The 23495-nt window shown below is 52.6% G+C and overlaps 4 protein-coding genes across 4 annotated transcripts; 1 reads left to right on the top strand and 3 right to left on the bottom strand.

Annotated features, from left to right (window-relative positions):
• Window positions 1–2195: 2195 nt before the first annotated feature.
• J4E92_007456 (uncharacterized protein) lies at window positions 2196–3185 on the bottom strand (the record flags this gene model as incomplete). Its single annotated transcript, XM_051498819.1, has 1 exon — window positions 2196–3185. One exon carries the CDS (start codon window positions 3183–3185, stop codon window positions 2196–2198), a length of 990 nt encoding a protein of 329 aa, XP_051351093.1.
• Window positions 3186–3600: 415 nt separating this feature from the next.
• Window positions 3601–6520, bottom strand: J4E92_007455 (uncharacterized protein; the record flags this gene model as incomplete). The annotated part of the gene is made up of 2 exons (XM_051498818.1): window positions 3601–4248; window positions 4295–6520. The coding sequence occupies 2 exons, from the start codon at window positions 6518–6520 to the stop codon at window positions 3601–3603; spliced, it is 2874 nt and encodes a 957-aa protein (XP_051351092.1).
• A 6215-nt stretch (window positions 6521–12735) lies between these two features.
• On the top strand, window positions 12736–14646 carry J4E92_007454 (uncharacterized protein; the record flags this gene model as incomplete). Its single annotated transcript, XM_051498817.1, has 5 exons — window positions 12736–12778; window positions 12852–12974; window positions 13034–13145; window positions 13195–13399; window positions 13447–14646. 5 exons carry the CDS (start codon window positions 12736–12738, stop codon window positions 14644–14646), a joined length of 1683 nt encoding a protein of 560 aa, XP_051351091.1.
• Window positions 14647–18853: 4207 nt separating this feature from the next.
• Window positions 18854–19930, bottom strand: J4E92_007453 (uncharacterized protein; the record flags this gene model as incomplete). The annotated part of the gene is made up of 1 exon (XM_051498816.1): window positions 18854–19930. The coding sequence occupies one exon, from the start codon at window positions 19928–19930 to the stop codon at window positions 18854–18856; it is 1077 nt and encodes a 358-aa protein (XP_051351090.1).
• Window positions 19931–23495: the final 3565 nt, after the last annotated feature.

The raw sequence follows: 23495 nt of genomic DNA, 5'->3' as shown, positions 1-23495 counted from the left end.
GAGGGACAGGTATTAAAAAGGTAGTAGAGTTTGTATGGCAAGGACAACAAGGCCAGGCCGGGGGGATGAGGTAGATGATAATAAAGGTAGCAGCAGCTACTGCTAATGAGGACCCAGGCGCCGCCCCAGTAAAGGATTTGGTCCAGCGGGCGGCGGACTGACGGCTTGGCTGGCGAGCACCAGCGCGCCGGATGGCCTGCCTGCCCGTCTCCGGTTCGCTTGCATCGAGTGCGCTAGTGTCACGCCTCGGATACGGCGTGGATACGGTATCCAGAAGGCCCAACAGCCAATCACCACCTGCCTACTACGGCCACGCGATTTCGACTCATTCTACATCCACCACTGTCGTTTCGCGAAGAACGGTCCGAACAAAGTTACGTCCGTCGTCGTCGATCGCCGTTCGGCCATGCGGCTCTGGGTGCTCTTTGGTAACCACAGCAGTGGAACCTGCATCGCCCACGGAGTACTGTACACTGTCCTCTGTATACAGCACCACATCCGAGCTAGTTCGTCCGACCAATGCCCGCGGCTGCCCCTAAGCCTTGGCCAAGCTCACATGCAGCCCATTTGCTCTCTGCGATAAGCGAAAGAGAAAGCGAATCCCCGCCGACCCCTAGAGAAAAAGAAGGTCTTACAGTCGACTGTCTCAGGCAATCGAGGGCTGCATACGCCATCGCGACACTGCACGCAACCGACAGAAACAAACACATCAACACTGTAACCTCATCTTGACGTCGTGCATCTCCGTTTCCCCCTGCGCATGCTTGCATACCGCGCCAATCAAACGCACCCCGGTACGCCCCTCCCAAACGAAAGAGCCCCAGACCCCTCCCTCGCACAAGCACAGCGGACGAAAATCGCAGATCGCGAGATTCAGGGTGAAGGCAGAGTGGATCCAGCCCCCGGAGTGGTTGCGTGGCCATCTGCTCGGTGTTGGCTCTGCATCCGGTTCGACCTGCCGTTTCGTGGTGTTGTGGTGGCTTTTCAAGGTTGCCCGGGTGTTTGTGCTTGCACCATCTTTCTAGCGCGATTCGGCGGCGGATGTAGCGTCTTCCGTGGGACCGGAAGACGTTCAGCCCTACCCTGACACCTGCCATGTGCGCGGCACGGTGATGGTTCAAAAGCCTTCCGGGTCCCGTTGCTTCTCGATAATGATTCTGGAATCTCCACTTGCTGACTGCCGCTGCTTATCGTCGTGCCGCGAAAGAGGGTCTGTGGGGTCGTTGGTCCCCGGGATACGGCGAGGATAGCGGATCTTGGCCTTTCCGCGCCGGGGGCTGATCTGTCGACATATACCTCAAATGCGCGCGCGGTATGTTGTTGGTATGTACTGCTGACTGTGCGCGCTTTTTCGAGCTCGTTATATGCCGTTTAAACGGTGTGCATCTTACGACTGCTTTGTGCCGGTCAGCGTTGGCATGTTACGCCCCGGGTAATATTATGCCACTCACAGTCATCTAGGCAGTCATCAAGCCAGCGATCGAGCTACTGAACTTGCGATAGGTTCAGTCAGTACTTGGCCTCTTATCTGCAGACGTCGGGTATTCCTCAACCATCTGACGATTTCATTCCAGCACGGCGTCAGGCAGTGATTCAACATTGTCAGTGTGGCCAGCCGTTGCCCAACTTATCGCGAATACAACAAGATGGCCAAGAGTGCGACACTGGAGCCTATATAACAGTAGCAACCTTACTCAGGCGTTCATTAATTCCCACCGGTCTCATGCTGTGCAGCCCGTCGAGACCGCTACCGAAGAATTGATATGGCGATATTCTTACCCGAACCGCTGAGTGCATCGAGACAGGCAGCGAATGCAGGATCAACCCGCCGTACATATGTATCCAAGACTACCGGGACGTGAGAAACCTATATATGTCGTAGCATTCAAAGTCGGGGACATGAAGGGGTCCGGCTTACTATTGCGTCTTCCCTCCGCACAGATCCGTCGGTCCGATTGCCAACCCAGATATATCTCTAACGTTGCGGGACGGCCTGGGGTAGTGCTGATGAGCTTATCGAGACAACCGGCGGCACGTCTGAGCAATGGCCATGTCGTTCTTCCCAAGATTCATTATTTCATGATTACTTGAAGGAAATTGAGTGTAGAACACAAAACGTAAATATACACAGTACATGCATCCATAGATCTAAGAAATTCCAACTTACATGCAATCTCCCCAACTTATTTCTAATCTTACAACTTCCCTTTCTCCTTCCCATCCCCCTTCTTCTTCGCCAGCGGCCTCAAAATACACTGCTGAGTCATACTAGCCACACACCTCCCCCCCTCATCCCAAACCCAACCCTCGCCAAAACTCCTGCCCTCCCCCGCAACCTTACACCTCAACTCCCTCAGCAACCACCCCTCATCCAGTTTCAACTCCTCCGTATCCACAAACAGCCTTAAGGAGAAATCCAAACTAGACACCGCACTCGCATCCCCGAACCACATATGATTGAACGACAGGGGTAAGAACGCGATGCCCAGATCCATGAGGAAGGTCAGGGAAGTCATGTTATCGGTAGTGGTGGGAAGTTTTTCTCTGCTGCGGATCCAGTCCGCGGTGCTGCGCTCCGATGGCGCGAGCGTGTCTTGGGTGTGCGGTGCTGAGGCGGCGATGCCGTAGAGGTTCTGGGTGAAGACGCTGTCGGGGACGAGGCGTTGGTCGTAGAAGTGCGAGATTAGATTGAAGCCCCTTTCGTGGGCTTCCTTCAGCTTTTTGGGGACGGTGCCTTTCTCCACTAGCGCGGTGAAGGCCGCCTCCGGTGTAGGACAGTCGCGCCAGTTGGGGTGGGTGTGGGTGTGGGAGTAGGATAGGAGGGATGTGGGCGAACTGATTATGAAATCGGCGGTTGCGAGGAGACATATTCTGCTCTCTTCTTTCTGGCCTTCCTTGGGAGTGGTCGTTTGGCTTACTTCGACTTGGCGCGTTGCAAAGGTGCGGGTTTGGCGTACTACTCGTACGCTGGCGCGGAGGGGTCGGTCGGTGTATGCGGGGCCTAAATAGTTTCCTTGGAGGGAGTAGAGGTTGTAGCCGTCTGGTACTGTGAGACAGGCTGCTTTGCATGCCACCGCGATGGTGTAGCCACCGTAGGCAATGTCTAGTGGATTGCCCATTTTCTGTGGAAAGTTGATCATTTCGAATTCGTTTTCGCCGGTTTGGCGTAGGGCTAGCTGCTCCATGAAGGGCTTTTGTGGGGGATTGGGTTGGTTGGTCATCTTGGTTGGATCGAAAGGCTTGACGTGTGTAGGGTGTGGCGAAAGTGTCAGATTGGTGTTTAAAGGGTTAGCAGGCAACGCTGATCTAGTGCGTTGATTTTAAGATGGCAAATCTCTAATGATAAAGCTTGTGATCGATGTATATATGTTATTGGGGATGTTGCGGCCGTTGCGGCCGTTACGGATGGAAGTCATGCCGCTAGCGTGCTGCACCAATCATCTAACCTCGGCAGGACTTCCCGCTGGTAAGCAGCCCCTCACCCAGATCAAGGTATCGTTGCAAAGTGCTCTCCAGCAGCAGTGACTTGGCGTAGATAGGGAGAAAGTCTTGAATAATATTTTGATCAGTTGATAATATACAACATGCAATTACCCTACATCACCAAATCCTCTTGGCAACCATAGCATACCGACTAACATGCCCAAAGCTTGTCCCTCTCTCCCTCTCCTCCGCCTCCTTCTTCCTACTTTTCTCATCTCTCTCCCTCAACCTCTTCAGCGTCTCAGGGTCGTCATCGTAAATCACCTTCCTCTTCTCCTCATCGACGTCTACAACGCCCCAGCCCCCAATTCTCTTACCCCCAGTCTCAACATTCATCTTTTCCCGTTCCTGCATACCGTGATACCGCTTGCGGCTTACGGATAAGAGCAGCATGCCGAGGACGAGCTTGAAAGCGAGGAAGATGAGGTAGCCGACGAGAAAGACGATGAGCATGGTGGAGCCGGCGATGAGGTCGTCGAGGGTATAGGATAGGGGGTTGTACCAGGCTTGGGAGGGGATGCCAGCGCCGAAAGAGGAGCGGCCTAGGGCTCGGCGGAAGACGTGGTCGATGTGGGCTAGTGCTGCGGTCGTTGTGGGGGAGGAGGTCGGGTCGGAAGAGAGGGATGTTGATGTGGTGTGGAGCGGTGGCGGCATGTGCATGGCGATGAACATGTGATAGGTCTGGATGGCGGCGCGTATGAAAAGACAGGACAGTGGTATGACTGGCAAACCAAGACGTCGTGTCAAGTCCGCATCAGCAAAAGCCTGTGAAGTGTTAGCTAACAAAGTATACTAGGATTAGACGGCTTACATTAGAATAGTAGTCCTTTGCCAGAACGTCAAAGAACTTGCTATACACCTCTGGCTTGTACTGATTGAACTTGGTAATGTACGCATGCTTCAGCCAGTCGACAAACATCTCACTACCCAAGACCAGCAGGAAAGGATTGAGTACCTGTGCGATGTACTTTGGAAAGATGGTGAAGCTCATAGGTATGATACTCGTAGCCTTGAACGCGGTCGCAGAAGACGCATTGGCAGATCCAGTGAACATGGCCGTCCAAGAAGTGTCACTGCTTTGGATACTCAAGCCACCAACTTCAACGACGTTGCGCATTGCAATGATGAGAAGCATGAGCCAGAGCTGGAAGCGCTCTACGATATCTGCGCAGGTGATCTGGAAAAGGTTCTCCTTCTCAAATTTCTTGAACACCGTGCCCTTGATTTCGACGAATTGGTTGGACATCAAGAGCGTCAGTAGTGCGTTGGAATAGGAGTTGACGGCCACGTTCAGCGTTATCACTTGGTAGAACAGCGCGGTAGCATGGGCGACAGTGTATACCAGTGCAAGTGCGAACATTCCAAAAGGACGGAGGACCTTACTTCTGCCGTCGGGATTTCGGTCCAGCGTCTCGCGAGAAAAGAGGCATTCCAGTACATCCTGACCGACGGCTGAGAGCAGGCGATCACAGACCTCGAGGACGTTGTAGATGACGTACAGCTTGATAGCTGACTGTCCACGAATGCCATGATACATGCGACTCGCGTCGAAGCGCATCAAGACGAAGCAGCTGGCAATGACCAGTAGACCTTTCAGTATGTCTGCTTTGTGGCTTGGTTGTAGCGTAGAAGGCGTGGACTTGGTACGGCGGTGACGGAATCGGGAGTTTCGAGGCCGGCGCGCTCTGAGCTCGTTCATGTCTGGGAACTTGAATGTCGTCGACATCTGAGGATTCTGCCTGGCCGTGATATTGGCTGAGGGAACGGTAGAGGATGATGGCTTCCGCGACATGGACGGAGGCACCTCCTCGGCTGGTGTTGGTAATGGTGTAGGGCCATCGGTCTGCTTTCTGCGCTGCCAAAGGCGAGGAAGGCCATCGTAGACAAAAGCCCAGAGATCGCGAAACTCTTTCACAATGACGGAGCCCCACCATTTGACCAAGATGGCAATGGCGAGTAGGAAGCGGAGGGGCAGAATCGTCAAGACGTGCATCCATGCATCCAGACAAGCCAGCGCTCCAAATCCAAGTATGCCCTCGATCTTCAGCGGTATCCTCAGGAAGTTGAGCAACCGCTCGTACTTGATCTCGGATGTTTCGTAGGGAAAGTCTGTCGTCGCGGGTCGATATATGTACAATGGAGAGGGGCGGCTCGCAGAGAGTTCTAGGGAGAGAAAGGTAGGCATCGACATTGGCGGCAGCGGTAGAGCGATTGGCGTTGGGGAAACCTGCTCACGTATCTCGCGCGTCTCCTTGTGTCGATCGTGGCCCTTGGACGCGCCATCTCTGTGGTCCAGACTCAATGGCGGAGGAACATGCCTGCCATGCCGCCGGTCCTCTGTCTCTTGTGTCTGGTTGTGTGTGCGTGATCGCGACCTTGACGTGGTCCTTCGTGGGAGCGAGGGCGTGGTAACGGATCGTGAGGAAAGCACCGGGCGACCGTTGCGCAATTCGGTTGCAGGTGTCTTGATCAGGACGACTTCCTTCTCTCGCGGCCCGTCCCGCCCTCTTGAGCCCTTTTCTCTCCTCGCCTCGCCATTCAGCTCCACCGGCCGCTCCAGCACAACACCCAAGAGCTTGTTGTTACCCTGGCCATCGCCATCTTCCAGCGGTGTGGCGTCCTCCAGCTCGTCTTCGAGAATCGGCGTGGCTGCTCGAACGGGAATGCTCGCAGGTTCACTCGTGAGTTCCTGAATCTGGCGGGGACTGAGCTTGAGGATCTTCTCGTGCTCCGACACGCTGCTCCTCCGCCGCCCGTCTCCAGGCCGCTTGATAGGCCGTATCTTCTCGCTGGTGTCGGAGAGAATGGCCTCTTCGTGCACGCTGGGCCTCCTGCTCGGCGCACTGGAGCTGATTGCGCTATTTGGCTCGGCTTTGGCGCCATTCGTCATGTTCTGCAGCGGTTCCTCGCTTTTGGCTTCATGGGCGCGGCGGCCACTCGGAGGTGCCACATCGTCCGGTTCCGGCGTTGAGGAAGGCGTGGGGAGCTGGCCCGTCGTATGCAATTCACCGTATATCCGTGTTTCTGCCCCGTTCATGGCGTGAGGGGCTGAAGTTGCTGGTTGAGTGCATCGTGTATTGCTCCTCGTGGTGCTGGGCAGTCGCGACGTGTTCGGGTCGAACCGAGGATCGGGAAGCACCAACACTAAACAGACCCCGGCCACCACCAACCTCGTACCCTCAACAACCCATCTAGGTGAAAGTGCTTCCAACGATTTCATTCTGGATTAAAGTCTACAGGAACGATGCGCCACACCTTCAATGGAGGTCTATGATCTAATACTCCACTTAGGCGGCCTGATTGCCTTGGGCTAGATGTTTTCGCCTGCCTGGCCTGTGAAGGTCGATACCAATGACAGCGAGCCATATCATCGCCAGGACAAGAAGACTCGCTGGTCTCGCAGTCCACTGATAATTGGTAGCGACGGTAATTCACAGGTACTCATCGGGTCTTTGTGAAAGCGAGCGGAACAGCAGAGCTTGTCTTCGCATCTATGACACCTTTGACAGAAACCTGCACCAAATATGGAAGCAAGGCGACCTCGACATTCGGAAAAGGGTTCTTTAATCTTCAGTGCTATTAGGTCCTCGTTCACAATTCTACTCGTCGACTGGAGCGACGTGAGCATGACCACCGCGTTAGTTTTAGTCAAGACAACAGAGGGAAACCGACCCTGGAGGCAGTGACGAAGGTCTTCTTGGTGCTCCCATCGTGTCGACCAAGAAGAGCATCAAGAGGGCGAATAAACCTAATTCTCAAAGCCGGATGAGGAGTGCATCAATTCACCCACCGAGTCTACCACATTGCTCGTTGCCGGCCTCAGGGATTTCCTGCAAGACTGACTTCAAAGGAACCAGACAAGAACGTCTGATGCAAACAACCGCATTACGCTTCGCGCCGTTCTGGCCGACCCGGTCACATCCCTCCCTCCCAGATACTTTGAAAGGGTTCTTCGACAATCCGGACATGTTTCGGTATACGAAGATCTCGTCAAGGCCTGCATCCAGATCATCTCAGACAGACCTTCTTCCGCAGGCCTCGACTGTACGTCGTGCAACATATATGCCTGCTTACGCCATCTGCATGCTCGACCCGACCGCAACCAGATCCTAGTATATCACCACACTGCACATCAATATAAAAGAAAGATGGTACAGTTTGGCTACACTCTATGCGACTTCAACGCCGCGAAGTGCGCTATCTGATCGACTCACCTTCTTTCCAGCTTCGAATGACTGCGCATACAGCCGAATCCATGTCCGCATGCGCCGTACTACCCGAACCTCGTATTCCCCACAAGCACGGAAAGCTACATACAGCATCAAGTTTGGTACGCCTAAACTCACTGTGGATATGATATGGCAAGGGTCAGCATGTGTAGCTTATCGTAAGCAGACTTCTGTAGCTATCCACAGGTTCATCCATGTTACTGACACACCACATGGCATCTCGCACAGCAGCCCGTAGTACAACGCTACACTAGACATCAACGACACCAAAACTCTTATCCCCAGGGTCAAGTGAAAGACATGCTTTTGCGAAGCTATACCAAACTCATAGTATGCTGCCTTAAAAAAGCAAAGGCAACCTCCATGGGTGCCCGTCGATCAGCACCCGATCTACGATATCCTTCATGCACGACACCTTCAGCTTCTTCTAGAATCGCCACTGGGGCGTTCGAGGAAGTAGTCTTCCGTCCAATAGTTTCATGGTTGGGAATCGGCAGATCGCCATGGTCGGCACGTGCCGCATAGTTGGCTGATCTTGGGCTAGCTAGGGCTGAGAGCGTGTGGAATGTTGGGGGTTTACCCGATGATGACCCGGGTGGTTGTGGTTATGTGCCTTTCTTCTTCGCCCTCATTCTACCTCCTTCCTGTTCGATCGCCAGAACGAGTGAGATCTAGTGGGACTAGATGTTGATGATGCCTCGACTGGAGGATGTAGACACCTGCATGGAACATACTTCTCTTTTTGTGACGTGCATGAGTGAGGCTGCATTCTGTTCGGTAGAAGCCACATCAAGATAGCTTCAGTGAGATTAGCGAAAGCCGTGTTGTAGTGAACACAAACCCTGTATACGAGCAAGCCAATAGAACTGGCACTATGCCTTCACACTCCGTTCAAAACACGGTGAGTCGCCACCGCCTTCCTTCGCCCCTCATAGACTCACGCTCTTCGCAGCGGAGATGCTGGTAGTATCTGAGTCTACGCGGGTCCATGCAGATCCGACTGCGCTCGCTACACACCACTATCCCAAGTCTACAGTGCGTCCGTTCTCGCATGGAGAATGTTCGAGACCAGAAGCCAGTCGAGTGACTGGCTCAGTAGCAATAGAGCCCCAAGCTGTGAAAAAAAATACCATCTATTCCTTCCCTCATCTTCTGCACACTTATGCCGTAGAACAACCAACGGCACCGTTAGCCTGTTCGAGGGCAGATAAAACAACCATCTCGCACGCTGCCTGAGTCTCGTGGGCTTCGCGCTCGAACTTGAAGTCTTTTCGCTTGGGACTTTTGGGTGTGTAAATTGGTGGGCTGATGAGTTGATCATGGTGGTTGCTGCCTGAGTGTCGGTCTGGGCCTTCGTTCACATCGCATCACTTGTTCCGTCTTCCTCTGCCTACACCACTGCATCTCGGCTGCAAGACGACAATGCCTGCGCAGAACCGAGACGCCACTCCTGCCCTCGATGCATCAAACGCTATCCTTGAAACCATCGCTAGGTTGCTCTTCCTCGTTGTTGTTATTTCCTTCTTTGTATTCGTTGGGTATTTCTGCAGGCCGATACTTTTCCGCTGAATACCATCGATGCGACATGTAGGTAATGTCAATCTCACTCTTACTCTACGACATGAGTTCTAGGGGGTTGGAATCACTTGTAGACTACTTGTTGTGACACAAGAACCCTTGAGTCGTGGACTATGAGGTAAAGCTGCGTATTGTTGGTTCTTGACCTTTTACTTGTCGAGTATGGGTCAGGAAAGGTGGGGATTTGTTGTGTATTAACTGATCTTTTCTTGCTTAAGTCTTCGTCGGTGATGATTCGTTCATCCTACTCTCTCATCGATACAGACAGGCTTAATGAAGAAGATTGCCTGGAGTTCCTGGTGGACCAACCATCTGTGTTCGTGCTTTTGTCTAGGAAACGATCGGCCCCTATGAGTACGTCGTCCTGATTTTGCCACCTATCGTTGGAGTGCGAGCGTGTTCTAGATGTTAGGTGACTGTTACAAGTCTATCAAAGTGGTTGCCCATAGTTGTTTACAGCAAGTTGTTGAAGACCCTTTTGACCTCGATGTATTGCACAAAGTGCGATGCCGTATGCTGGCGGATCGTAGTCGGGACGAGAATAGATCACTCCCTATTCAAGGGGAAGACTAATCACCTGGTATGATAGACTGTAGAAGCCTACGTTAATTCCTTGATCTACATGCTCCACCCCTGTGCAAGCTGCAGAGATCTGTCCAATCTTTCCCTTGCATGGTGTACTCGTGATCACGTTGGCGGTGTGCTCCACTTATAAGAATATGGACAGGGTATGGGCGATCATTCCTTCAATACCGGCCTCGACTCTTTCCTGGCAGTTTTCCGGGGTACATGCAAGCCACAATCATCGATTCTTTTGCCCGTCAATACAGCGATCAGCACGAGTTTTCCCGTGCTAGACCATGCATACTATCGTGGTACAGGAATTCATCTGCAACCCCTCAGAAATCGTGCGTGCTGGGATATCCATAGCTGACGTGCATGAAGTGGAGGTATTGCACCTAAGCGATGTAGGGATGTAAAGACAGTTTTCGTCAGGCTTTTCAGCCACGTTAATGGCGACATAGTCGACTCCCAACTTGGTTCTGCGGAAGGCTTCCAGCATCTTCTCCGCAGCATGAGTCCAGGCATTGCAGGACCACTCTGCGCGGGACGTTATTCAAACGCCACACACTTTTATATGTAGTCTGTGCAAACAGGCTCTGGTCCCGATGGCGCTAAGAATAGGCAAAAGCACTGCTCGCAGGGCGAGCTCAGCTGGAACGTCGAAGATAAGTGCTTCACATCCTGTGGGTGGTCCTCAGATGCATAATAGCGCTAGTACGAGACTGGAGTTTCCGGATGTGATGCATTCGGTAGTCAGCATTGCGGGATGTAGGTCCAGCCAATGAAGGCAACGGGGGACCACCAAGGGGCTCTTGACGCCCGCCTGTTGCAGATTAATGGATCCTTGTGTTAAGCGAGAGTCGCAGAGGAGGTAGCTCATCGTGATCCTGATGTTCGTGGTATTCGAGTTGGTTGTGCCGCTCGAGCGCATTTCTGTAAGGCTGGATCCCAAGACACTGGATAGCAGCGATCGATAGCCGTAACACCACTGACTGGACAGACATTGGACTGCTTCGCGGGTGCGAAACCAGCAACAAGGCCTTGGGAACGGGGAAGCTGTGGGTAGAATACCGTTGCTCGAAGATTGGCTGCCAACGCATAGGGGGCTGCGTCAGGAGTTTGCTGTGCCGCATGCAAGCAGGATGGGCGTTCGAAGGGTTGCCCTGGCATTAAGGTACCGACACGAGGTGTATGCGTCTAGGGAAATGAGCCACAACTGTAGCCGGATCCAAAGGTGATTTGGAGACAGCACTAGGGTGGGCGCACTGCAGCAATAGGTACTGACGAGGCTGAAGAAACCCACCTGGCTGCATGAAGCACGCAGTAGCCGCGTGGTTGTGTCCACATTGCTGCACGTTCGGAGGAAGCGGAAGTCTTCTAGAACGCGACCTCTTTAGCCTGGTGTGGGTGTAGTCAGCCGAAACTTTGTCCCTACGCGCACGCGAACAGACACGTGCAACTGCAGCGGAGTGCATCCGCGAAAGGGTCTGTTGTCTGTGCCCACGGTTGATGAGGTGTCGTGCAACATTATGTCAGTGGGAGGAACTGTTCGGGCCGGAGCGGTGGTGGACAGGGATTTATGCATGTCGACTCAGAAGGTCCCGAGAACAAGAATGCTATGACAATGAGGCCGTGGTGTTCGTCGCGAGGAGTGAGAAGTGAGAGTTAGTCCCGGAGAAGGCGCGAGGGGCTGCCAAGACTATTACGCCTAGGGCATAGAGGAGAGATTTGAAAGTTTATACAATGCGCCGCCGCTCTTCGTCGAGGTCTGCATGTGAGCACTGGCTCCTGCTCTCCCCGCCTGTATTGCTAGGGTGCACATATCTGATCATCTTGGCGACTGTTTGTTCTCTTGGACTTTTCGTCGAGGCTGCGCGAAGGATGCCAAAGCAATTCCGGTTGACGTGGAGTGGACTCGGCGGCTTGAGTACCCGCAGCTGGCTGGAGGCAGAGGTGGTCGCCCGTGGCACGGTTCTACGTTGTTACCTAGTAGAAGAAAGCGGGTCTAGAAAGAAGAAACTAGGAGACGCCAATCGGCGCCGGCTCCGCGAGGGCTCTCTGGGATCTGTCAACGACGATGAAGGCTGTAGACAGGCTAACATCGGCGAGAGGGCCGTTTGCTGCCAGCGTCGACGAGATGGTTGCAGAAGGAAATTGTCACGAACGCCGGACAAATGCATCGCGTGCTATGACTGCGCAGCGTCCCTGTGGTTGAAGATGTGTTTCAGCACGTGTCCGAGCTTAGCTAGGTAGTGCAGATCAGACGGGAGCAGAGCAAGACGACGACGTCCGTCTCGCTCCACCCCGGAAACCTTGGGCTCAGATAGAGTGCCCGTCCCGTGACAGCTCCGCGTGGGAGACGGGTGGACTGCACATGGCAGACGGGGGGATTGTTGCGTGCTGCAGCTGTACCCCAATAAGGCCAGCCCTAAATCTAGACATGCCATGGCGCTCGATTATCGTGCGGCCAGGCGTTGTGGTGTGGCTGGCACGCCATGACTCTAGGGAGCGTCGACGCTTAGCTCTGGGGGGGTTCGGTCGCCTTTGATAGCCACTCGTGTGAAAGCAAGGATGCGACTCAAACGTGTTACCCATGCTAGTTCCTGCCGACGCTAAGGGCCACGCCTGCGAAACGTGCCTCTTCAATCCTGTCGGGCCCTCCTTTCGACGTGCTGCTCACTGCCATCACGAGCCCTCGACCTGTTGCTTCTGTCTTAATAATCCCCGACTACCCGCCCGCCCAAGCCTGCCATCCTGCCCACCGCCGCCCGCAACCACGGCCCCGTCCCCACCCGATCCCCCCGGCCAGCTTTCCCAGTCGCCTGATGCATTACTAGACACGCATTCCCACTCTCCAGGCAGTCTGCCATAGAAGCATCCAATGGGTCAGAGCAACGGCAAGCCCGTCGTCTTTACCGACCAAGGTGCGTGCCATCATCTGGCTGAAGAGAAGGGCGTCGAAGAGCATCCATGGACCACCAAGACTAACACCATCAGTAAACCTCAACCACTTCCGGCTGCTGCGAGTCGTCGGCAAGGGCGCATTCGGCAAGGTGCGCATTGTCGAGCGCAAAGACACGGGTCTCACCTTTGCGCTCAAGTACATACGCAAAGATGAAGGTTCGTCTCCATGCCCCGTGCATCATCCCAGCCCTACTCGAGCTGACGTCGTGTCACAGTCGTACGCTCGGAGAGCGTCCGCAACATCATTCGCGAGCGGCGCATGCTCGAGCACCTGAACCACCCCTTCCTCTGCAACTTGCGCTACAGCTTCCAGGACATCGAATACCTGTACGTCATACCCCCCAGCGATGAGTTAGCACGCGGCTGACAAGGGCAGATATATCGTGGTCGATCTAATGAATGGCGGTGACCTGCGCTTCCACATCTCGCGAAAGACATTCACAGAGGAGGCTGTGCGCTTCTGGATAGCCCAGTTAGGCTGCGCTGTGCGCTACATCCACCAGCAGGGCATCGTACACAGGGATATCAAGCCAGATAACGTGCTGTTGGATTCTGAAGGCCATGTCCATCTGGCAGACTTCGTAAGCTCGGTCCTCATCATGTCCCCAGCTATCACTAACATCCCCAGAACGTCGCTTCCGACTTTGTCCCTACCAAGCCGCTGACGAGCAAGTCCGGCACGCTCGCCTATCTCGCGCCCGAGGTTTACGAAGGCAAAGGATACTCGTGCGAGGTCGACTGGTGGTCACTGGGCGTGCTCTTCTACGAGTGCATCTACAACAAGCGACCCTTCGAGGCTAGCAGCCACGACTCTCTCGCCGCCAAGATCTCCAAGGGAGAGCCCACATACCCCGTTACCAGTCCGCCCGTATCCATGCCCTGTCTGCATGCCATCAGCTCGCTTTTGGAGAAGAACCGGTCAAAGCGCATAGGCGCCATCGGATTCGAGTCCTTTACAGACAACCCCTTCTTCCGTCCCATCGATTTCATCGCGTTAGAGCGCAAAGAGATCCCGCCCGTCTTTATCCCGTCGAGTGACAAGACCAACTTCGATGCCACCTACGACCTGGAGGAGCTGTTGTTGGAAGAAGCACCGCTTGAGGCAAGAGCGCGGAGACAGAAGCCTAGAGAGGCGCTCAAGGACGATGCGACCGAGCAGGAGATCAGGGCTGAAGAGCTGCACAGGATGATTGAGACCCTCTTCGAGCCCTTCAACTACACCACCGCTGGTGACCAACGAACGCCTGCCGCCGTCGCAGTCGTAGATCCTCAAGATTCCGTCGGCGGCTCAAGGACGAGCAATCAAAGCGCACCGGACCAACCTCCCACTCCATCAGTAGATCCCTGGGGTCGCCCAGTTGCGAACAATCCCCAAGACGCAGAACTCCATCCCACACGCTCCGCCGCCACTGGGCGATCGACGCAATCTCCCAACGGCAGCCCTCCCCTTGCCACCAACATACTGAACCAGACCGCCAACACCGGCTCACCCACCTCGCAACGCGGCGAACACGTCGACTACTTCCCCAACGACGGCTCCGAAGTCCCCACTCCCTCCTTCTCCCGCCCGATGAACAACCGCCAGCGAGGCTCGCAACGCAGCATCAGCACCAGCGGAGGCGTACAGGTAGTTCTCAACGAGACCGGTTCTTGGACTGAGATGGCTAACCAAAGTTCCGCCCTCGTACAGAAAGATGCCCAAGCTGAGAAACCCTCCGGAATGCTCGGCTTCCTCAGTCGCAAAAAGGGCCGGGACAGGAGTCCCAAGGCGAAAGAGAGGGGTGTGCTGGGTAAAGAAGGCGCCAGAGTCATCATCAGCAATACTTGAGATGCCTGCTCTTTTTTCCTCACCCTTTTCCGCCTGCCCTGCCCTCTTTCACGTCACGCCCGCACAAAACGCCCTTTCTTCCAACGAGTTCCCTTGCCGTAGATGATGTCTTCCCAGGAGACCTTCCTTTCCGAGGCCGATTTCTTCTTCCTGCGTGGCGTTTTCTGGCGTGTTGTCGTGGGCTTCATACATGCCAACCCCTCTACATCTCCTTCAACGATGACGCCTGAAACATCATGATCATCGCTTCCTCTCCTTATCCGACCGCATCGAAGTTGCATAGTTCCACCACCCTGAGAAAAAAGAGGTGTGCGCGAAACGGGCGTTGTAGGCATTTGTTATTTTTCCATCAAAGAGACCGCGGGGACACATGGGGCAGATGTTGCCCCGTAAGCACAACGAATGAAGAACGAGATTAGGGTATAGATTGAGGAAGGCAAGAGAAGAGAAGGGACAGATGAGGCGTCTACTTTTTTCTCTTCCCGAAGAGAAAGATCGCGCTGTTGTACATGTGAATGTGTGGGTATAGAGATGTCGGGATGCTGAACGCATGGGCTATGGGCAACGCTATGTGCCGCCGCTGCTGTTGCCGCTATAAGATCTTATGAGTGGAGGTTATGCTGGGGATGCATGTTGTATTCGATAATTGTGCGCGGAACGTTAAATACCCATATTCCTACTCTTCATATGCGCTTTCTCTGGATTATGTTATTCGATCGTTGTGTCGGCTAATGGATAAAAGACTGGAACAGATTCTCGTTCTTCTGTAGTCGTTGTTTTGCGTTACTTCTGACTTCGCATTGCGTTGTGGCTATAGAGGCTCGGTAGTAGCGATCACATCCACGATATCATCCACAATGTCTTACTTCGTGAGAAAATGGTAACCTCCATGTTTAGACATTGAAACTGAACCAAGTTGGAATAGACGCGGCAGTAGGAGTATTGTTGCATTCCTTGCCTCATTCTTCCTTGAATTCAGATTCTGCACGCTCTTGCACCTTTCCCTTTCCAATCCGTCTACGACATCACTTGACGTGCCTGTTGTAGTTGTTTTTCCGTCTGAAGATCTTATTCGGTGTTGAGCAGCCGGGGATGGTACACTGATACGTCTCATTGCTGCCGAGGGATTGTCGATGCCCTTTTTCCAGATAATGTTTTGAGTCTGCGGCTATGCTGGGAGGGAAGACGTTGAATAGATGGCGTATATAGCCGAGGTTATGAGTAGGGCTTTGATGGTTTCTACGGCTGAGCTCGTACAGGTCTGGTGGATTTGAGGCAAAACTACGTACTTCAGCTAGCCTGTAGTGTTTAAAAGCTTGATTGCTGTCTTGGCAGGTCAGGCCTGTTGCATACGTCTTGACGCCAAATGTCCTGTTGAGTCTTGATTCAGAGGCGCCGGAGCTGTGAGGATATTTGGTACGCGCGTGTCCATACACTGGCAGTGTAAGGACGCATCTTTCGTGTTTTGATGGCAAGAACAAGTCACAGCATCTGGGAGCTACAACTTAGCGTTATATCGCGCATGGTGTATATTGCACTCCAAACAAACCCCTTGAAAGACCATTTTCGACAATTCTTTAAGTATCTGATTATATAGAAACGTATTAGTGATCGGTGGTCATTGTTGCGCATCATCCCAGTGCTCGCAACATTCACATCTCCAAAGGTTAGCGCAAAATGCGCAACCTAGATCATTGGCCACGGAGTTGTTGCCCTAGCATGCGCAACAACCCCAGCGCTAGTACACACCCAGTCAAGTTTATACCGTAAGGCAAATGCGACGAAAGCAATGTCTTAGTTCTTTTTCATAAACACACCCCGGTGCCCTCCATAGTGTCCTATCAACCGCTGTGTCCTCTTCGTTGATTTCAACGATTCGCTCGTAGGTCACTTGACAGCTTTGACTACTTCCCATTAGCTGAATGACATCACGTCAATACTGGAAAACTTGCCAAATTGTAGTCTGACCCTTGAAGGTGACGTCAACCCTCCCACAGTGTGGGCAACTCGTCTGCATCCACATGCTCTCACGAAACTTGATGCTCATATATCTCTGCTCACCAGGTTTCATGATAGATGTCCAAGGCCGGCGCAAATCTAGATTGCGCCGAGACTGATCTTGAAGCAGGAACTCACCTTCCCATATTTTGGCATGTCCTTCTTCTTTGAACACGTCTTCTAGCACTTCCCATGCTTTCGTTGCCATAACTTCACGGAAGAGCTATCGGATGTCAGCGAACTAGATACCTTAGTGAATACCTAAGGGGGTGTCTCACGTCCAATGAGGAGATCCAGTCGAGAGTGAAGGCAAAGCATTTGTCGAACCCGTCAAACAAGATTACCGGATTTTCCAGGAGTACTTGGGGAGGGATGTTTTGCTGCAACTGTTGGCAATATCTTTTGCGTTGTTCTATCATGGACTCCTGTCGTTCCCGCTTTCGATAGTTTCCAGGGCTTTGGCTTACTTGCACGACAGATAGCTCGTTTCCTGGAGTCGGCGACGCAAAACACCCTGTACCTATACTATTAGCTGCATAGAACCTATACAGGAAGCACTGTTGTGCTGATGATATGACGCACCAAACAGATCAAGGGGTCTTCCCATTCCCTGACCTCCCAGCCGCCTCGCTATCTCTTCTCTTAACCGTAGAGTCGCATATTCCTCCCCTTCTCCATATATGAGCGGCAAGAATACCCCAAAAATGCCAAGCAAACAGTACACCTTATCTTCCTTCAATGTTGTTGTGCGTGCGGCTGCCCAGCTTATACGCTCCATAATGCTGAACTCAGCTAGACTTCGGCCTCGTAGGGCTTTAGGTGCAATGTTAGTAATCTTATAGATTTCCTGCTCCAACGATATCCTGCTGCCTAACAGCTTTCCGTTCTTGGAAAAGAACTCAACGCACGGCGGCGCCAGCAGCTCTTGTAACGTCCAGCCCCGAGTAAACCATCGGCTGCGTCGAAAAGCTTCCGCCCAGGTTATTGGAAAGGCCTTAGCGTCAGTGACCTCCTCTGGTACCACAACATCTGTTAGGTATACGTAACACTTGGATGCACGCTGGTACCAACGGAACATAGAGTTGATAGCTGTACTGAGCTCAACACCAGCAGACTTGTCAATGCAGCAGGTATCGACCCAGAAGTATTGGAGGCCATCCGCTGCTGCTTGCCTACCGCAGAAACGAATCTTTTCGTAGCCACTCTTGTCCTCGCCAGTGCCCTCGACTAGATCATAATATGAGACCTCTTGACCTTCAGTCCATGTGTGCGATAGGATGGCATACTGGGGAACATCTTCATCGCTGAAAAAGACTAGCCTGAAGTCTCCGTTCAACGTGTGTTCCAAGAGGCGCATCACGGCGCCGACTTTGATCGCGATCTAGGCGTAGTTTCAGAGAGAGCTAGGAAGGATAGAGCAGGAGTGCGTATCGCTCGAGCTGCCAGAGTAGGTGGATCAACGAAGTGTGTCGCGCAGCCGGCAGCCTGGTGGTCGCTTGGCACTCAGGATTGTGGATTGATAACTCGCGGTGAGTAGCGAACGAGTCCAAGGGTGCGTCTCCAGCGGGAGGCAATCAAGGGTGTTCTCATAGCCTAGCATTGAGGGTTCAGCGACCTGTTCTACCTAAGAGATTATAGGCCTGGTGGCGCGGTCTCGCAACGTACCTGGCGGGATATGCAACTCATCAGAGCCGTTGATGGTGTGAGCGCGAATGCGATGGTCGTGCTACCGAAAGTTGCGGTCGATTTCGTAGGATCCAGGGCATCGCCGTTGTCGCGCATGCATCAACGACGGGGTGTGTGTGGTGATGGTGCCTACCGCGCAAGGTCTGTTAGGTCTCAGCCTGGCGGCCTTCGTCCTGCGGCCTGCAGCCTAGCGATGCCAATCAGGTCAATCTACATGCTTGCCCTGCCACTTCCGGGCGCAGTTTTCGTCTAACACGTTATTACACTGCGTTCGACCCTAGTTCTTCGAATTCCTTCAAGGGTATGACTTGCGTCAGAATCAGTAATTAGTTTGCGAACATGTTACGACCTCACGGTGCAGCGTCGCTCAGAACAGATCTCGCCGTTCATGTTTCCGACCTGGATAATAAGTCTGCTATTTCCAGAGATGCTGTGCTATGTACCTACATTGCACTGGAAGAGGGTCAGACAAATCTAACATTTGCCAGTCTTCTTTCATCTCGGTATCAGTATACCGGTCCCACTAATCGCATTCCATGTCCAAAGCTCGTTCCTTTCCTTTCCCACCTCCTCCATTCGCTCCCGCCACTCTTGCCACCCTCGCTTCGCAACTCCTCACATGCCTAGTAAAATTGTCCTTGCGCTTCCACTCTTGAGTTGGTGTCTTACAACCAGGCACAGTACACCAAAATCGCTTGTTGGACCGGAACAAATCCGAATGTACTGTGTGCTCGTGGCGTTCTAGGTCTGCTCGTACGCCGAAAGGTCGCACGCAGATGTCGCACACGTAGCGTAGTTTGTGTTGGCGGTTGTAGTGTTTTCTAAAGGATGTGATTAGTATGGGTTCACTGTTATTGCGGTACTGTGGTGAGGCAGAGGAGGTTGGGAAGGAGAATACGTACTTTTGCTGGCCTGGTGTGTTGAACACTTGCCCACAGTCTCTGCAAACCAACTGACTCTCTGAGGGAGTATACGGGGTAACAGGTGATTCTACAGCAAGAGAGGGTGTCGCGATTGCGGAGGAGCCCGACAGTGTAGCTTGGGTGGCTGTGGACGCGAAACTCAGGTCTGTCCTTGCGGAGTCAGGTGTAGATTTGCTCGAAATTAGGGTTGGTGTAGTCTTCGGGCTTTGCACAGGTGATGTTTTGGGTACCAACGCGCGCTGATGTGGGCGCCTTCCTTGTCTTGAGCGATCGATGAGAATGCGGTCCTCGTTGTTGAAGGGTGCAGCTACTGTGTTGTCGATTTCCAAAGGATGCAAATCACGATCTGCTACTCTCCTACGCGGGGCCGCAATGAGAGCAGATGCAGGATTGACTGTAGGAGTGAAATCTACAGCTTGTGGATGTTTGGAGTCGCCGATGACCACATCCGCCGCATTGCTACCGGGGTGGTGGCGAGAACTCTCTGGGTTATCAATCTGCATGGGCATATCGTCGTATGGCTCAGATTGTTCGAAGTCATTGCCTGGCGGTAATACAGCTCCTCGTTCAATATCGGTAGAAATCTCATTGCTGTCCGCTGCTGGCTCTTGCTGATAAATCGCAACGACATGCTCGGATGCGATTCTAGGAAGCGTCTCTTCTTCTATGATAGCCATATCGAAACTAGAGGACACGTGATTGTTGATCTGTCGCACTCCAGTGTCTTGTACAGATGCGTCCCGGGATGAAGTCGCGTTTGATCTGCTCAGTAGTTGGATAAAAGAGGAGTAGAACACAGGATTTGGACCATGCTCGGCATCAGACGGGCTGATAAAAGTTGGTGTCGCGTCTAACTCTACCAGCGGTACCGTCGTCCTATCGTTGGCAAAATAATCTGGCGAATTTCTACCGTCAGGGGGAGGAGAATACAGTTCGGCAGCTAAACACCGACCTTGCCACGATTGTCAGTAAGTATTTTAGAACAACAATCATCCATACACACCTGTCAACTCCGAGGGAGGTCTTTGATAGTAACTAAACACTTCCTGTGGAGTGTCACGCTCCTTCTCTCTTGTAGAGTGAAATCTAGCCGCGGCTGCCAATTCCGAAGTGACCGCTGTACATGAGATCGATTGTGGTGACTCAGAGTGCTCAGATGATTTAGCTTTCGACCTATATGGCGCGGGTATTCTCTGGTATATGACTCCAGCTCCAGAGAATGTCGTGTCAATCCTCGAAGGCGTTTCTGCATCTAAACGCTTGGCCGCCTTCTTTTTTCTTAAGAGCCAACATACTGTCCCGATAGCTACAACGATACCAATAATTAAAAGAGTGATACCAATCAGTAACGAAGGAAGCAAGGCCGCAGATGAGGCTCGAGTGTCATGAGAAGGCGCAGCATGCAACAATGCGGAGCGGACAGCAATGACAACGGGGGCCATATTGACTGCCAAAGGATTAATAGTAACAGCATGGTTATTTCGGGGAGATCAGAAGCACGCGCTGCTATAATTATGGTGTACTGCGGAAGAGTGCAAGGCTAAGTGAGGCACACTCGAGATTGGATCGGGCCAATCATACTTGCAGCTTGCGCCAACTCGAAGGACTCCATTTTGTGCATATGCGAATGCAGATTGCCCTCATGCAATCAGGATTCAGGTCATGCCTCCCAATTTCTATTGGCACATATTATGATAGATGATATATGCACGCCGCCTCTGTGGAAAGTTGCCCTATAGTATAGTTCCGGAGATGCGCAATGCCCATATCTGGTCACACGGAGGGCGATCTGCAAGATGTATGTGTGTATCAGTATGGCTATGATGAGGCATGAGAATGTGATTGATGCAAATTCGAGTCCTCCAACTACACATGGTATGCCTCACCATGCTGGATGTGGACCTTTCCCTGCTCGGCTCGTAGTCTTTGGCGCATGTCGCTCTTTTGACTCTTCATCTTCAACTTCTCGTTAAATTCCCTGTAGCGGTAGTCTTCTCACAACGCTGTACGTGTCGTTTGAAGTTGTCTTTCCGGGCGTACGTCTTTCCCGGAGTTGTGCAGTCAATGTTTGAGCATGTGAACAGCTTCGTGGGAATAATGTTGGCTTCATATCGGTGAACGTTATTTTCGTGTCGTTTGAGGTCCGCTTGGAGGGCAAATCTTGACTTGCATAGTTTGCAAGGGTATCGGCGGTTATGTTTACGGTTCTGATGAACTCTGCCGCACCTTGTATTAGCATAACTCTGATGATTACTCTGGATGTCAAGATTGCGCACCTTCTTAGACCTGATGTTCTAAAGCTAAGATAACAGACAGGACACGGGTAAGAAGAATCGCTACTTGTTTCAGTTGATGTTGAAGGAGACAGCAGAAAGTTCGCGGGGCTTGAAGCGTTAAGCGGTGACGAAACTGTTGAAGCTCGCGAAGAAGGAGCTATGACACCGCTGGGTGTACATGCGTAAGAATCTGACGACAAGACGATGGGAAGAGTGTTGTCGCAGTTACTTGATGATGATGACATAGTTGCAGCAAAATTGATGATTTCAACCGTCCCAAGATCATCCAAGCATCGTCCCTTCCCCTTGAAGAGTGAAGTGCCTTCTGATGCTGTGATGGGTGAGATATCATCTTCTAGAAACTCCGATATGCTAGACTCCATGGTGGGTATCGTATCGTCCGAAGATTCAGCATCGATAGATTGACGCTTCATCAGGGTGCCGAGACCAATTGTTGTGGAGGGCACATGCAGAGTCGGACGGTCTTCGAACCTATTTAAATTTGGGGGAAATGTCGCAATGTGATTTACAGAGGTGAAAGATCTCGTTAAACTTGGAGCAGCGATCGTGCTGCCTTCCATGTTTCGTTCCGATTGTGCCTTGACTGAGGATGCCAAGTGAGAGAATATAACTGGATTGGGCTGGTACTCCACATCCCACGGATCAACACAGACAGCTGTATCGCTCCCTTTTCTCTGATTGGTGGTCGTCTCCGCAATTTCGCGATCTGCGGCTGTTTTTGCGACTGCGCGGGTCCGTTTTCGTCTACCAACGGTAAAGTAATCAGGGATATCTCGGTCATCGGGTGGTGGACAGTACAACTCCGCTGGCGCATATGCTGATCCTAATTCGCTTATAGGCAGAACGCGACACTTGCGACCATTGTGATAGCTAACCGCAGAGCCTTGAGATGATTGTAGATTTTCAGATGAGCCTTCAGTGCTGGACAACTGTGGTTTAGAGTTGGGCGCTACACACGCGGGAGCTACCGTCATGCAAGATTCTCCGCCTACAGCAATGTCAGTTTCCACATAACCTGGTATGAGCACGTATTGTGAGAGCTTACTGGCATAAGACGGGAGCCCGTCCAAGTACGAAGCATCGTCGATTCCCAGAATGCGCTTCGCATCCACCTCGATTGGCTTTCCATCCACTGACGATGTTGTATATGGCGATCCTGCTAGCTCGGACACCCTGCGCCATGATCTTCCTCTTAAAACGATGTGTGATCCGGGAACAGGATCTGGTTTGATGTGCTGGTCGGAGAGAGCGGGTGGTATAGTAGGCGCTGACGCTTTCTTCGAACCTGATAGCTGAATATCTGTTATTCGAGACGCACGCAAGCTCCCATTGTCCGGTTCTTCTCGAATTGGCGTATCAGCTAAATCGTAGGGAATGAAGAGGGGCGTATCAGCTAAATCGTAGGGAATGAAGAGGGGCGATGCCGGCTCCCTCGATGTTCGACGTCTCTGTCTCCACAGTAGGTAGGTGGTGGCCAGGAAAAGAAGCAGACCGATAATAATTCCTATAACGATACCCGCGATTGCGCCACCATTGTGACTATCGACAGTGGCGACGCGTGACTGGAGATGTTTCGGCGCACGATCGATTTTCGGTAGAACCGCCATGATGTGCAGAGGTTGGTGATTGATCCCCTCAGTCAGGACGAATGTGGAATCTCCTCACAGTTGAGCGCTTATAGCAAAGCCAACGGACGCTGGAGGCATAGTGACAGGGATCGATACAGCCAATGTCTGCTAAAGCATCCTGCGACGTGATTGAGGTGATGCGGAGATAGTCTATATGCGGCATGGCACAAGGCTGAGAAGAGCTGGAGGCATACCGATGTCGGGGCTTGTCATTGGACAATCAGCATATCGCCTACTTCAGCCTCGCAGTGGCTGACCTCGTCTTTGAAGCCCTGTATATGCCTCCGATATGCTTCGAAGAAACGGCCAACATTTGT

Source organism: Alternaria infectoria (assembly GCF_024043175.1).
Source record: "Alternaria infectoria strain BMP 0036 chromosome Unknown scaffold_12, whole genome shotgun sequence".
In the NCBI taxonomy this organism is placed as follows: Eukaryota; Fungi; Ascomycota; class Dothideomycetes; order Pleosporales; family Pleosporaceae; genus Alternaria; species Alternaria infectoria.
The sequence above is the reverse complement of the archived record's forward strand: the minus strand, read 5'-3'. Positions and strand labels throughout refer to the sequence as shown.